The following is a 16053-nucleotide window of genomic DNA, read 5'->3' on the forward strand; positions in this document are numbered from 1 at the left end:
CCAGTGGGCGTGGTTTTGGGGTGGTTTGTTTTAATGGACATAGAACCTGTATCTGGCCCACGGTCATCCACACTCGGTCTGTTTCCACCCTCTCCTAGCTGGGGTTATCATCGTGGGCAATCTGAACAGCTTAAGCCGGACCAGCACCGCCCTTCCTGCCGATTCCTATCAGATCGGGGCCATCGCGGGCATCGTGGTCCTCGTTCTTGTTGTGCTCTTCCTGCTGGCGCTGTTCATCATCTACAGACACAAGCAGAAGAGGAAGGAATCAAGCATGCCGGCCGTGACCTACACCCCCGCCATGAGGGTCATCAATGCAGACTATACCATCGCAGGTAGGGCTGCTATGCAGGGAGACTGACCTGCAGGGAACCGGTTAGGTTCTTTCGGATCTGGTGTGAGTCCATAGCGTCTGACTGTTTTCATTTTTGTTTTTGTTTTGATGTGACCTCACCTTCTGAAGAGGTTTATGTGCTTCGAGAGTTGGTTTATATCTTAGCAGTAGAAAAATCATCACTTTCATTTTTTTTCAGAGGCTTTTGAAAAGATTTATTTGAGCGAGCGCGCGCGTGTGTGTGTGTGTGTGTGTGTGTGTGTGTGTGTGTGTGTATGTATGTATGTATCTATGTATGTAGTGCCTGGTGGGGCCAAAAGAAGTAGTCAGATCCCCAGGAGAGCCAGAGTTACAGACAGTTGTGAGCTGCCCAACATGGGTGCTCGGGATCTTGGAATTGAATCTGGGTCCTCTGAAAAAGCATCAAGTGATCTTAACCATGGAGCCAACTTTTCCAACCCTTCAATGAGGATTTTTAACTTGGGATCAATGAATGGTTGTTTTCTATTTAGGCAGTTTAATTCATGGATAGTCTCTGCTGAACAGCCAGTCCCAAGTTCTGTCATATATGAGTGTTGAGAGAGAGAGAGCATATATGAGTGTTGAGAGAGAGAGAGAGAGAGAGAGAGAGAGAGAGAGCACAGTCTCTGTTGTGTGTGCTTCAGTTGGCACCCTCTGGCCCTGTGCCTGCACACGTAAGTAACTAGAAAGAACCAAGGTATAGAGGAGACAAGCCTGAGGCATTAGCAAGAGCCAATGCAGCCCCTCATGAAACCTCTTCTGAATCTTCCTGGTGCAAGTAGTGCGGGGAGGGAGGGGAGAGAGCACCATCAATGCATTCAGTCAACCATCAAAGGGAGAAACACTCAAGTTTTCTCTTACACTGAGGAAACTGAAAATCTTATTCCGTCTTCAGCAACTACTGAAGGACCTTGGCTATATGTTTATAAATATTATGATTCTGGGAGAACATGCAAAATAGGCAATTTACATAAGAGTATGTTTTCAGCACAGAATTATTGTGTCAAGAAATCAAATGATTTTTAAAAGAAGCCCATGGGTGTAGATGCAGTAGTTTCTTAGGACACCATCTTTGTGTTTACAGGCCCCAAAGCTCAGAGCAGTCTTCTGAGAAAGCATTCATAATTTCCAAGGAGGCAGTAGCCCTGCCTGCTCCTTTAGGGGCTTTGAAGAGTGAACTGGGCAGGAGAAGAAAACGTCTGTACAACCATTTTGATTTAACCATTTCCTCTCTTTTTTGCAGAAACCCTGCCTCACAGCAATGGTGGAAATGCCAACAGCCACTACTTTACCAATCCCAGTTATCACACACTTAGCCAGTGTGCCACATCCCCTCATGTGAACAATAGGGACAGGATGACCATTGCAAAGGTGAGAGAAACGCCTCAGGGATCTGAACAAGGGGAGGGGAGAGAGACGAGGCACACATTCTCACCACTGCTAGATACTTCCTGTTTCTTGCCCACTCGATTCCTCGTAAGCTGTCCTCGCAGTGTGGCTGAGCAACCCCAGAAGACTCACCTCTAAGTAACAATGGCTTCCAGTCTCTTTCAAGGGCACTGTGTGTGTTAAGGTATTGTTGGCAACAATCCGCACTGTTTATATTCCGTCAGGGATAACCTTCCTCATTTTACATGAGATGAAAATGATATCTCATGATGATGTCAATGAAAACGTAAAGATCCATTGGGAAATCACCAAGCTTATCTTCTCTGACCATCTGTGCTTCTGTGTGCTCCCAGGATGCTCTGAGTTCCAAACGTACCTTCCCACTGTGCCCACTCCTGTCCCCAGACTCCATTATCTGGCTCACCACTGTCTAGGTTTCTACTAGGGAAAGAAGGAACAGAACAAGAAAGGGGGAATATCAAGCTAATTAATATCAAGCTTGGCCATCATTAAACTGACAGTGCTGGTTTTTCACTGCGGTACCTCAGAGTTAAATAGCACTTCGCCTTCCCAAATACCATGTTCATCATCCTGCCAGGTCTCATACAGGACCTCACGGTCATGTTGATGCCTACTGGAATGGCCAAGGCACTGGGGACTCACAGTATCATGGAGACTTTCATAGGACTAACACCCACAATTCCTTTCTGCGATTTAAAATTCTTCATTTATAACCTGAAATGAAGTCAGTTGGTAAAAGGTGACAGTATGAAATGAAGACTTCCAGGTCACAGAGGGATCTGGACAGAGGGATGTGCACTCTGCATGTCAGAGATGGGTTACCTCACCTATTCTCAGCCTGAGTTGAGGGGAGGACCTTGCTGTGAACTCTGAACTTACTCTCCTCCAGTGTGTTCTCTTTTTAAATCATCTTCTTTGTTTGTTTGTTTGTTTGTTTGTTTTGATAGTCAAAAAACAATCAGCTGTTTGTGAATCTTAAAAATGTGAATCCAGGGAAGAGAGGGACATTGGTGGACTGCACTGGGACATTGCCAGCTGACTGGAAGCAAGGAGGCTACCTCAATGAGCTTGGTGAGACCCACGAGTGCATGTGCATACTTGACAGTCTAAGTGTTCACTCTTCTGTGTGTGCAGTAGAGCCATCCACTAGAAACAGGCACCCAACCCAAATAATGAAGTATGTCTAATGACTCGGTAGGGCTTACTACTAGCCTTAACATCTACACTGAGTTTCTAGGAAAACAAAATATTTTTATTGGTCAGAGTATTAAAAAATCTTAGAGGTTGTCATTCAAGAGCTAATAGCCAAGGCCAGGCTTCTATTTGGTAGGGTTCATTTCTATTACAAACTTTTTTATCCTGTCCCTCAATAGCAGTGGATCTCAAGCTTTCTAAAGCCACAATCCTGTAATATGATTCCCCAAGTTCTGATGACCTCCAACCATAAATTATTTTCATTGCTACTTCATAACTAATTTTGCTACTGTTGTGAATCATAATATAAATATCTGATGTACATATGTTCTTAGGTGAACCCTGTAAAGGGAGTCTTGACCCACAGGATCAGAACCACTGTTCTGTATAGACTCCTGAGCCTTGGCCAACAATGTAATGTTGAGCTTGACAACTGAGACCCAAGAAAGTGTGCTTTAGAGAAGAAAATATTTCCATATCTTGCCTGACAATGATTGATATGAAACAGCTTCCTTTATGAGAGTCCCTCTTTTATCCTCCTCAAAGATCTTCCTAGGGCATTACCATCTAAACCTGAATCTAAGGACATTAACGGATAAGTGAACAGGACTATTTATTCCAAACCAATACCCACCTCCATTAAGTACAGATATTTGAAAACAAGACAACTATTTATTTTGTCTAGGTAGACTCATCTGCAGATATTCCCCACCTCTATAATAGAAAAGAAAAAAAAATCATGTAAAAATTAATAGGTCCAACATTGGCTTATAAAGTATTAAGTCAACACACTTATAATGAAGGTGAAACTAGTATTCAGACCCTTCAAGGAGCTGTTAGAAAGTGAACTCCCAGGTCTGGTCTTGGCCATGTCCTTCATGTTATTCCTCCTTGACTCCCGGTTGCCCCACTCCTTGTCCCTTTGTTCCTACACGAGCTCATCAGGGATGAACATGTCTGTGCATACAGCATGCTTGGGTCCAGCCCCCACAGCATGACTGATGCGGTATAAAGATTTGAGAGCAGAGCTGCGGTGGCTCACAGCAGCGCAGTCGTCTGCGGTGATTTGCCACGTGGGTCCTTTCTTTTTGCCTTCAGTTCTCACACTTTGTCCTTCTTCATCACAGGTGCTTTCGGGCTGGACAGAAGCTACATGGGAAAGTCCTTAAAAGGTGCGGTGTACATTTGAAGAAGGATCTCAGAGACTGAAATGATTCTTAAAGCAAACAAAAGTGGACTTATCAACATGATCTTGAACCTTCTATGTGATAAGTCACTATACTAAGATACAAACATGCTTGACAGGCAAGGAGAGAATGCCACTGGCGAATCTGTTTGGAAGCAAAGATTCTCGTTTTCTGGGGGAATATACTCAAATTTTCTTTAAATTAAATGGTGTCTAAGGAAAGAGGAATGTGCAGTGGGAGATAGCTGGAAATAAGAAGGGGTCAGGTGGTCATGTAATGACCATCCACAATGACTGAGCAGTATGGTAGCCAGTACTGAAGTGTACTGCTCACTTCTATGGCACAAATGCCCTTCTCTCTGTGATAATAGAACTACCCTGTGTTTCTGGGACCACCAACTCCTGGTTTACTGATTTAAAGGCTTGAATTAGTAAATTTTCTCATAGTATCAAAATAGAATTAATTGTATTCGGATGTGATCATCAAAATGAAATCAGAGCCATGCCATTTTTTTTCAGTAATCCCCTTAGAGGCGAGCTACAATTACTTTATAGATGGACAATTTTATAGCAAATTGTCTTCAGAATGAGTGGTAAGTGCACATTATTTTCAGAAAACACCATTATAGAAAACTTACCCATAAAGAAAAAGAAATAATCTGCCCAAGGAGATTATCACCAAGAAATGATGTCGCCCGTGAAACTACACTTATTCCTTTTGTTTCATTTCTCTTCACAGATCTGGGGAAGAACTCTGAATATAATTCAAGCACTTGCTCCTTAAGCAGCTCTGAAAACCCATATGCCACCATTAAAGACCCGCCTGCACTCCTGCCTAAAAGCTCCGAGTGCGGCTACGTGGAGATGAAGTCGCCGGCGCGGAGAGACTCCCCATATGCAGAGATCAACAACTCAACTCCAGCCAACAGGAATGTCTATGAAGTCGGTGAGTTCTCTATCCATATAAAGAGCGTTGGCACAAGAGTGTGTTCGAAGCAATTCTAAGTAGCCCATGCTTTATAGCCCGTTGGGTTTCACAGAGATCATATCAACTGATGGGAAATGAATGTCTCAGGAAAACAACATTTAGCAAATTTAAAATATATTCTCCTTGTCTTCCACATGGCCATCATCTTCTGTTTTCATAGCCATGGTGAATATTTTAGCGCATATGTGGAGGAGCATATGCCTCATATTAGCTAATACACCAGGTAAGCCCCAACAAATGGCTCACGTGGTGCAAACGTGTGGCTCCATTTCCTGGCTGTAGTCACGATATTAACATAATGCTTTTTATTTTAAATTTGCTTAATATGTCAGATGTATTTTAAATTAAAATTATTCTTATTTTAAGTGGCGTCTATGGATGCAATTTGGGAAAAAAAAATATACCACAGCCAATAATGTTGACTAAATAGTAGATCTGTACAGTTTAGTCTCTCTCTACACACACACACACATACACACACACAGTTATATAGTTATAGTTATACTATATATAGCATAAAACTATCTTGCTAATGGAGAAAATAATTAAGTTAATTAATAATTAATTAATAGGCAGTGATAGCATTCCCCAACTGCTCTTTAAGCCCATCACAGTGAAATGAGAATTCAAAAGCTCTGTGTTTGAGGCCAAAGTTGTGAACACGTTTAATATTTCCATAAATTAAGGTAACCTCTAAAAACACTTTCACCTGTTGAGTCAGGGCCATCAACTTGGCTTTTCTCAAGGTGTCCTGACACAATGATTCCTATCCATAATCTCTGTTCATCCCCTTGATTTCTTCATCCTTTTCTATGGACACCATTTCTCAGTGTTTGTTTGTTCAACATCTGTAGAGTTCTATTCCCTGTGTGATTATAAAAGAATGTTCTTTTTCAAAACTATTTCCCTATATTTTTATAAGGTACTTCTTTTGTGTTTGATATGTACAAGAAGTAGCAGCATCTTTAAAAAAAAAAAAAAACTCTCTTGCTGATATTTTGTTGTTGTTGTTCCTGGTTATTACAGAACCTACAGTGAGCGTTGTGCAAGGAGTATTCAGCAACAGCGGTCACGTCACCCAAGACCCATATGACCTTCCAAAGAACAGTCACATCCCTTGCCATTATGACCTGCTGCCAGTAAGGGACAGTTCATCCTCCCCAAAGAGAGAGGATGGTGGTGGCAGCAACAGCACCAGCAGCAACAGCACCAGCAGCAGCAGCAGCAGCAGTGAATGACATCAAAGGACTACTGGGTGACCATTGGTACTCTTTCCAAGCCTTCAGTTCATCTTCAGTTGGCACTGCAGATGACCGTGAAATACTCTAATAAGCAGTTGTTGGACGTGTACCAGAAAGCCCCAAGCCGAGGCTGACACCCATCGAGGTGTGTTGTGAACACAGGGTTTGGAAGGAGAGAGCTTCATGAGTTCTCATTGCTGTTAGGTTAGGAATGGCACCAATGACTTGTTTTAAGATGTTGGCTGATGAGGTGAACTTCGCAGAACCTTTCGGAGACACAGACTGGTGGAGACATTGTATTGTCACCTGGAACACTAAAGTCTATTTGTTGTCCTTAGCATCACAGAGCCACTCCTAGGATCGTGCAGGTCACCATGTATTTACCTAAGAAAAGTGAAAATTGCTAAATGTGTAGGAGACAGGAATATATTCCTGAGTCTTTCTTGCATAATGTTTTTTTTCCGTTTGGACTCAGGATCAGAAGCATTCTGTCAGATGGTAGGACTGGATAGCAATGGGAGCAAATCTAAATATAAAAACTTTATGTTTGTTTTTAGGGCGAGAAATGTACAATTAGAATTATTTTAGATGTAGTGTAATTATTGCAGAAATCAATACATAAATATGGTACTTCTGTTTGACCTTTGGCCCATGTTAGTTAGATTCACGACATCATTCTAATTGCTGTCCCATCATGCATATTTACCACTTGAGGTACATAACTTATCAGTTATTCATAATACAAAGATGCAATCGTTTTATTTTTTTTTTGATTGAGTGAGTGTCTAGTGAGTGGCAAAGGGTAAACATTTTACATGTATGATGCTTGGGTTAGAGGAACCATTAGTAATACTTGCTGTAATATAGACTTAGAGGGACGTTTTCCTTAATATTTTTCCCTACAAGTGACTGAAATATTTTTGAAAATATTTGGGTAAAGGGCACTTGTCTTATTAACTGTTGATTTAGAGAAACTATGCTTAAGCTGGCCTTTCGCATTGCTAATGTGACCTGCACTCATTACCTTTTAGTTTGCATTTTCATTAAGCCGTGTACTCTGTTGTGTAGTGTTTGGATTGTTAATGCGGAATTATGATGTGTCCATTGTTTCCTGAGTCATTGCCACTCATCTTCTGCTCCATAAGAAGGCATCATTTTTCTTTTGGAGGGAGGAAATGAAAACATACAATTTGATCCTATTAAAATTGGTTGTTGCTAAAATAGTAGCCATAGGTGGGTAGCTGATCACTGGAATGGAACTTTCTCATAGTCCACAGTGGGGCTCTTTTGGGGGGTGTTAGTTCCTTGAGTCTTGGTTAAAGTCAGGAAGAAGGAGCAATGAGTACTACCGGTGGTTTGGCTAAAGACTTTCATCATAATCATCAATAACTGAGCATCTAAACTAGGACACTTTGAATAGTAAATGAGGACATTACTAATAATCATCAGGCATTGGGTTTAAATATAGACTGTTCCCAGCAGACCAGAACAAATGCTTGCCTGGTTTACACTATTGCAGACACAGCTTTACCCCAAGGCTTTTGTCTCCTAAGAATAACAATATGATACAAGAAATCGTTGTTAGGCAGAGGAGAGGAAAGGCTGTGAGCACGTGCAACATCAGAGCAGAATGAAATGAAGACCCACATGACATTCTCTTGGAGCCTATTAATAGCTGACCACTACACTCATCTACTAACTGTAGCTATAAAGTGTTATCCTAGTCTACCCCTGAGGTGAAATGTCTAGTCATTTTGCATTTTGCACCTGTGCCTATCATGATGGGTTAATTTGGTCAGGTGAATAGTTCAGCAAATGTACTTAGGGCAATTGTTCTTATATTATCTGGAATATTTAGAAACAATCGATTTTTCTCCCAGTAGGGAGGCTCTGCCTGATCCCTAGGGAATAAGCATCAAACAGAAACATGGGTTAGCAGCTATAGGCATCCTTCCTACTAAGAGAAGGTTCAATACCTTCCCTTTTTTTTTCTCCTTAAATATCATCTCTTTTAAGTATGCTGGTAAGATTGAGGTCCCTGTGACACTATAGAGATAGGTTTTGTTTGTTTGTTTGTTTAAGCTGTCTTTCCTCATTGTACCATTTGGAAAAAAAATTTATGTGCAACAGTGAGAGGAACTTACAGGAAACCCACAGAGAAGATTCCAAACAGCTGTACTATAAAGTGGGAATGACACGCCCATAAGATACCATGTGGAGTCCTGTTGATACCCATATCCTAACACAAGCTGACCTTCCTGAGCCTGTGTCCGAGGCAGGGTTTACCTAGAAATTTCCTCAAGACTTTGTCAAAGTCAGAACACTTCACTTTTCAGACACTGTAAAAATCCCATGTTGTCTTTGGAGACACAGCATCATTTTCTAGATATTTTGCTGTAATTTCTCTCTGGTATCCTACAGAAGTGTGCACTAGATGAGTTTGGCAATGCCTTGTATGGGACATCCATATGTGAGTTGCCTTAGAAATTGATATTTTAAAATTTTTCACCATTTATTGTCTTTGTACAGCATTATATCAGAACTTGCCAAGATGATAACTCATATACTTGCTTTTATCAGGAGAATATGATATTTGTGGTTAATTCTACAATATGGGAATCTTCATAATTACTCAGAGTGTTAGGCAGTCCCTTCCCATAGAGTACTAGTAATGGACAGAATTCAATGTGTTTAGCAATGTTTTTTGTGGGTATTGGCTGACTACAGAAAAACTGACCTTAGAATTTTACAACAGAGCAGCATAGGGTGTCATAGCCAAATCCATTAGCACAATACCTCCTGATCATGAAAAATTCAGGCAACTTTATGAAAATATGGTTATCTTGATGTCAGTGGGCCATAATAGTGGTCAGTCTTAGGGAACTTTTCAACCAAATATAACTCAAAGTCAAACAAAAGCAGCATAATAGTATCAACTTGATATTAAGTAAGACAAAAATCATTAAAATCAAATCTTAGGATTATGGTTTTAAAATAATGAATTTTCCATCTCTGGGTAACATGTCCATATTATTCCAAGGAAACATTTAAGGGCTATTTTGATTTTAAAGGCTTACTGCCATGGGCATGTACAGAGGCTGGGTAGAATGGTTGCTTATGAAGCAGGGGCTACACACAGCAAACTGCCCCGTAGAGTCCTGGTCACCATTTTTGTCTCAGCTTTGTTTTGATATGACCAAATGGCAGTATTTCTCTCTCTATTTTTTAAGGAGAAAAACTCAGAATGCAGTATGATTTACTTGGTAATTGCAAGCAGAATGAATGCTTTAAGTGTTATGCTCACTCTCTCTTTCCCAAAGACAATAAACCCTCCTCAGAATTAGTCTCGTTGTCATTTGTACTGCCAAATAGTCAATAGATGAATGCAATAAACTTTCCCATTAAGAACAACTGTAAAGTGGTATTTATTTTTTCATGTAACTCCAGTGATCAAATGAGAGAAAAAGAAAAAGGTTCACAATGCTACTAGAAAATGAACACTTGGCCATGTGTGGTTCTGTAGTACTTTACATGTGAATTAAAAGTCATTAGCCCTTTGTTATATGTCATTGGTAATGTGTATGCTTTTGTTTTTTGTTTTTTTAAGGTCAGTGGTTCTCAATCTTCCTGCGACCCTTTAACACAGTACCTCATGTTGTGGTGACCTTCTGTGCTTTTGTGATGTTATAAATAGTAATGTAAACTTTTTGGAGACGGGGTTTACCAAAGGGGTCATGCCCCTCAGGTTGAGAACCACTACTTAGATTATTATGTTTGTTTGTTTTGAGATGCAGCATCATGTAGGGAGGATGTCTGAGGATGACCTGAACTTCTGATGCTCCTGCATCTACCTCCTGAGGTCTGGACTAGAAACATTCACCACCATGGCCACTCTAGGTAGTGCTGGGGATCGAACTCAGGGCTCTGACCATGATAGGCAAGTAGTGTACCATCTGGACTGTATCACCAGCTCTAGATTACGTGTTCTTGAAAAATCAGAAGCCACATTTTACTCACTTGTGAACTTGAATAAAATTTTGGAGGGTGAGTCCATGACCATCATGGTGGGAAGCACATTGGCAGATAGGCATGCATGGCACTGGAGTAGTAGCCGAGAGATTACAGCCTGATCTGCAGGCAGGAGGCAGAAAGACGGAGACTGGCTCTTTTGAAACCTCAAGGTTCACCCCAGTGACACATTTCTTCAAACAAGGCCATACTCTCTCCAACAAGGTCACGCCTCCTAATTCTTCCCAAACAGTTAACAAACACTAAACGGGGACCAAGCATTCAAATATATAGGACTATGGGAGCCATCCTCATTCACACCAACAAAAAAGCCTTTTCCCTGTGGGCCTGCATGCCAGGTGTGGCTGACAATGCAGAGAATCATTACAACCCTCACCACTGTACTCAGTTAAGGGGGGTAAATCAGCACACTAGCTGTATGACATCACTAACCTACTGAACCTTGCAGGGCCTTGTTTTCCATGTTGTAATATATTGGGAATATTACCACCTATTTCATGGGGGTTTGTGGAGGGTTAGAAATTGTCAATACCAAGCATATTTTCAAAGGCTGGCAAATGTTAGGCAACATATGCCATAGGCAATAATATGAAAAGTAGGCAATAATATGAGTGAGTTTGCAATCAATGATGAATGGCCAGACTGAAAGGTCAGAAATGAGCATTCAATGATTATAAAAACCTTCTGTTCACATGATCATCCTGATCTATGTTTTTTGGGGGTCTGTCACATGATTCCACACATATTTTATTTCTAGAGAAGTAATTTTAAAAAAAAACCGTGAGTATGATTTCATCCTGTTATAACTTGTAATCTTCCTGAGAATTTGCAGTGCATGCAGACTTAGACTCACTTAGACTCCAAATAAGTCAAGCTTCCCAATACAGACAAATGTCAAGTCCTTGAAAGATGGTACAGGCCAGCCCCACCACACCCAGAGGAAGCTCCACTCCCAGATCTTCTAACATGCCCAGAATCATAGGATCAGAGGTGAGGAGGACACAACATCTGCCCCAACACCGAAAGTAACTGGAACCAGTAGGACACAGGCACCAGGAACTCCACCTGACCAGTGGCCCAGTGGCACAAGTTCCTTCTGGTCTGGACCAGTGCCCTGAGCAGACCTTGGGTGCAAACTCCGCAGCCAGTACCACAACACTCAAAGAAAGCTCCACTCCCAGGTGCTCTAACACACACAGGATCCCCGGATCCCAAGATCTTGGTCACACCAGGATCTCAGAGTCCCAGAGGTAGCTTGATTCCCAGGAGCAAAAGGAAGCAAATTCACCCAAGAGGAGTAGAAGGCAGGAAATAATCAAACTCAGGGGTGAAATCAACCAAGTGGAAACAAGAAGAACTATTCAAAGAATCAACCAATCGAGGAGCTGGTTCTTTGAGAAAATCAACAAGATAGATAAACCCTTAGCCAGACTCACTAGAGGACACAGGGAAAGCATCCTAATTAACAAAATCAGAAATGAAAAGGGAAACATAACAACAGATCCTGAAGAAATCCATAACACCATCAGATCCGTCTACAAAAAGGCTATACTCAACAAAACTGGAAAACCTGGATGACATCTGCTCAGGATCTTCTAGCTTTCATTGTCTCTGGTGAGAAGTCTGGCAGTTATCAATGATAATTGATCCATTCCTATCTCCTTGTACTAAGGTCAAATCTAAGTGGATTAAGGAACTCCACATAAAACCAGAGACGCTGAAACTTATAGAGGAGAAAGTAGGGAAAAGCCTCGAAGATATGGGTACAGGGGAAAAATTCCTGAATAGAACAGCAATGGCTTGTGCTGTAAGATCGAGAATTGATAAATGGGACCTCATAAAATTGCAAAGCTTCTGCAAGGCAAAGACACTGTCAATAAGACAAAAAGACCACCAACAGATTGGGAAAGGATCTTTACCTATCCCAAATCGGATAGGGGACTATTATCCAATATATATAAAGAACTCAAGAAGGTGGGCTCCAGAAAATAAAATAACCCCATTAAAAAATGGGGCTCAGAGCTGAACAAAGAATTCTCACCTGAGGAATACCGAATGGCAGAGAAGCACCTGAAAAAATGTCCAACATCCTTAATCATCAGGGAAATGCAAATCAAAACAACCCTGAGATTCCACCTCACACCAGTCAGAATGGCTAAGATCAAAAATTCAGGTGACAGCAGATGCTGGCAAGGATGTGGAGAAAGAGGAACGCTCCTCCATTGTTGGTGGGATTGCAAGCTTGTACAACCACTCTGGAAATCAGTCTGGTGGTTCCTCAGAAAATTGGACATAGTACTACCGGAGGATCCCGCAATACCTCTCCTGGGCATATATCCAGAAGATGTCCCAACCGGTAAGAAGGACACATGCTCCACTATGTTCATAGCAGCCTTATTTATAACAGCCAGAAGCTGGAAAGAACCCAGATGCCCCTCAACAGAGGAATGGATACAGAAAATGTGGTACATTTACACAATGGAGTACTACTCAGCTATTAAAAAGAATGAATTTATGAAATTCCTAGGCAAATGGATGGACCTGGAGGGCATCATCCTGAGTGAGGTAACCCAATCACAAAGGAACTAGCACAATATGTACTCACTGATAAGTGGATATTAGCCCAGAAACTTAGGATACCCAAGATATAAGATACAATTTGCTAAACGCATGAAACTCAAGAAGAACGAAGACCAAAGTGTGGACACTTTGCCCCTTCCTAGAAATGGGAACAAAACACCCATGGAAGGAGTTACAGAGACAAAATTTGGAGCTGTGACGAAAGGATGGACCATCTAGTGATTGCCATATCCAGGGATCCATCCCATAATCAGCTTCCAAACGCTGACACCATTGCATACACTAGCAAGATTTTATCGAAAGGACCCAGATGTAGCTGTCTCTTGTGAGACTATGCCGGGGCCTAGCAAACACAGAAGTGGATGCTCAGAGTCAGCTATTGAATGGGTCACACGGCCACCAATGGAGGAGCTAGAGAAAGTACCCAAGGAGCTAAAGGGAACTGCAACCCTATATGTGGAACAACAATATGAACTAACCAGTACCCTGGAGCTCTTGTCTCTAGCTGCATATGTATCAAAAGATGGCCTAGTCGGCCATCACTGGAAAGAGAGACCCTTTGGACTTGCAAACTTTATATGCCCCAGTACAGGGGAACGCCAGGGCCAAAAAGGGGGAGTGGGTGGGTAGGGGATTGGGGGGGGTGGGTATGGGGGACTTTTGGGATAGCATTGGAAATGTAAATGAAAAAAGAAAAGTGAGAGAACAATTAAAAAAAAAAGAAATTCCACCTGTCACATAATAATCAAAACACCAAATGCGCTAAACAAAGAAAGAATATTAAAAGCAGTAAGGGAAAAAGGTTAAGCAACATACAAAGGCAGGCCTAACAGAATTACACCAGATTTCCTACTAGAGACAATGAAAGCTAGAAGATCCTGAGCAGATGTCATATAGACCCTAAGAGAACAAAAAATGCCAACCCAGACTACTATACCCAGCAAAACTCTCAATTACCATAGACAGAGAAACCAAGATATGACAAAACCAAATTTACACAATATCTCTCCATAAATCCAGCCCTACAAAGGATAATAGATGGAAAAGACCAACACAAGGAGAGAAACTACACCCTAGAAAAAGCAAGAAAGTAATCTTTCAACAGACCCAAAAGAAGATAGCCACACAAACATAATTCTACGTCTAACAACAAAGATAACAGGAAGCAACAATTACTTTTCCTTAATATCAATGGACTCATTTCCCCAATAAAAAGATATAGACTAACAGACTGGTTACATATACAAGACCCAGCATTTTGCTGCATACAGGAAACTTACCTCAGTGACAAAGACAGATACTACCTCAGAGTAAAAGGCTGGAAAACAATTTTCCAAGCAAATAGTCCCAAGAAACAAGCTGGAGTAGCCATTCTAATATTGAATAAAATCAACTTTCAACCAAAAGGTATCAAAAAAGATAAGGGAGGATACTTCATACTTGTCAAAGGAAAAATCTACTAAGATGAATTCTCAATTCTGAACATCCATGCTCCAAATGCAAGGGCACCCACATTCATAAAAGAAACCTTACTAAAGCTCAAAACACACATCCCACCTCACACAATAATAGTGGGAGACTTCAACACCCCACTCTCATCAATGGACAGATCATGGAAACAGAAATTAAACAGAGACAGTGAAACTAACAGAAGTTATGAACCAAATCGATCTAACATATATTTATAGAACACTTTATCTTAAAGCAAAAGAATAAACCTTCTTCTCAGCACCTCATGGTACCTTCTCCAAAACTGGCCATAGAATTGGTCACAAAATAGGACTCAGCAGATACAAGAAGACAAATAATCCCAAGCACCCTATCAGATCGCCATGGACTAAGGCTGGTCCTAAACACCAATGAAAACATTGGAAAGCACACATACACATGGAAGCTGAACAGTACTCTACTCAATGATAACTTGGTCAAGGAAGAAATAAAGGAAGAACTTAGAGGCTTTTTAGAATTTAAGGAGAATGAGGACACATCATACCAAACTTATGGGACACAATGAAAGCAGTGGTAAAAGGAAAAGTCATAGCCCTATGTGTCTCCAAAAAGAAACTGAAGAGAGCATACACTAACAGCTTAACAGCACCCCTGAAAGCTCTAGAACAAAAAAAAAAGCAAATACACCCAAAGGAGTAGATGGCAGGAAATAATCAAACTCAGAGCTGAAATCAATCAAATAGAAACAAAAAGAACTATTCAAAGAATCAACCAAACTGGTTCTTTGAGAAAATCAACACGATAGATAAACCCTTAGCGAGACTCACCAGAAGGCACAGGGACAGTATCCAAATTCATAAAATCAGAAATGAAAAGGGTGACATAACAACAAAATATATCTTAAAATAATTATTCTGTTTGTTGAAAATTAACAGTTGAAAATATTAAAATCATGTTCTAGAAACATCATGGAAATATATTGATAATTTTTCTCACTGTGCTTGAAATTAGCACTTTCTTAGTCTTTAACTTCAAAGAGTTTTTGCTATTTTGAAATTCTTAAAATATACTTACTAAGAAAATAATATCTCTCCTAGAAACATTGATAATCTTTTTAAAGTAAAGTGATTGTTAGAGAATGTACACAGATATATAGTGCATTATACTCTCTCACTATGTCAGGTGGTAGCATATAAGGATTTTTGAATATGTTTTTTAATGATTCATTTTAAAATATTTTATGCTCTTTTGCTATGCTTAATTCCCAAAGAATATTTTGTATGTTTTGAAACAATTTAGTATTCAACATTAGATATGGGATCCTCAGTTATGGACAGTGTAAATTATTCATTAACGATATTTTTTAGGATATGAAAGGATATGAATATAAAAGTTGAACAAATTTTTATGTTTTATTTGATTCTCAAGATACCCAATATTATTAATATGTTTGATGTATGAAATGTACTTAAATAATAAAAAAATTTAAAAACAGAAAGATGGTCCAGATAGGGGTAGAAATAGCAATTTAACTGTTTGTTAAGTGGTGAGAGGTGGTTATAGAAAGAGTGGGTACCCAGTGAGAGCCGGAAGACTTGGAAGGATACAAAAAGAGAAAAAG

General features: G+C 40.4%; 1 protein-coding gene across 1 annotated transcript in view; it reads left to right on the forward strand.

Moving 5' to 3' along the window:
• The window catches only part of Megf10 (multiple EGF-like-domains 10), a 164378-nt gene extending 154595 nt beyond the window's left edge, over positions 1-9783 (forward strand). Inside the window, exons 20-25 of the mRNA NM_001001979.2 lie at positions 99-335; positions 1599-1726; positions 2713-2836; positions 4087-4131; positions 4885-5091; positions 6160-9783. Coding sequence (NP_001001979.1) covers positions 99-335; positions 1599-1726; positions 2713-2836; positions 4087-4131; positions 4885-5091; positions 6160-6371 — 953 coding nt within the window. The 3' untranslated portion in view covers positions 6372-9783. The remainder of the gene's footprint in view (positions 1-98; positions 336-1598; positions 1727-2712; positions 2837-4086; positions 4132-4884; positions 5092-6159) is intronic.
• The last annotated feature ends 6270 nt before the right edge of the window (positions 9784-16053 follow it).

This window comes from Mus musculus, chromosome 18 (assembly GCF_000001635.26).
Source record: "Mus musculus strain C57BL/6J chromosome 18, GRCm38.p6 C57BL/6J".
NCBI lineage: Eukaryota > Metazoa > Chordata > Mammalia > Rodentia > Muridae > Mus > Mus musculus.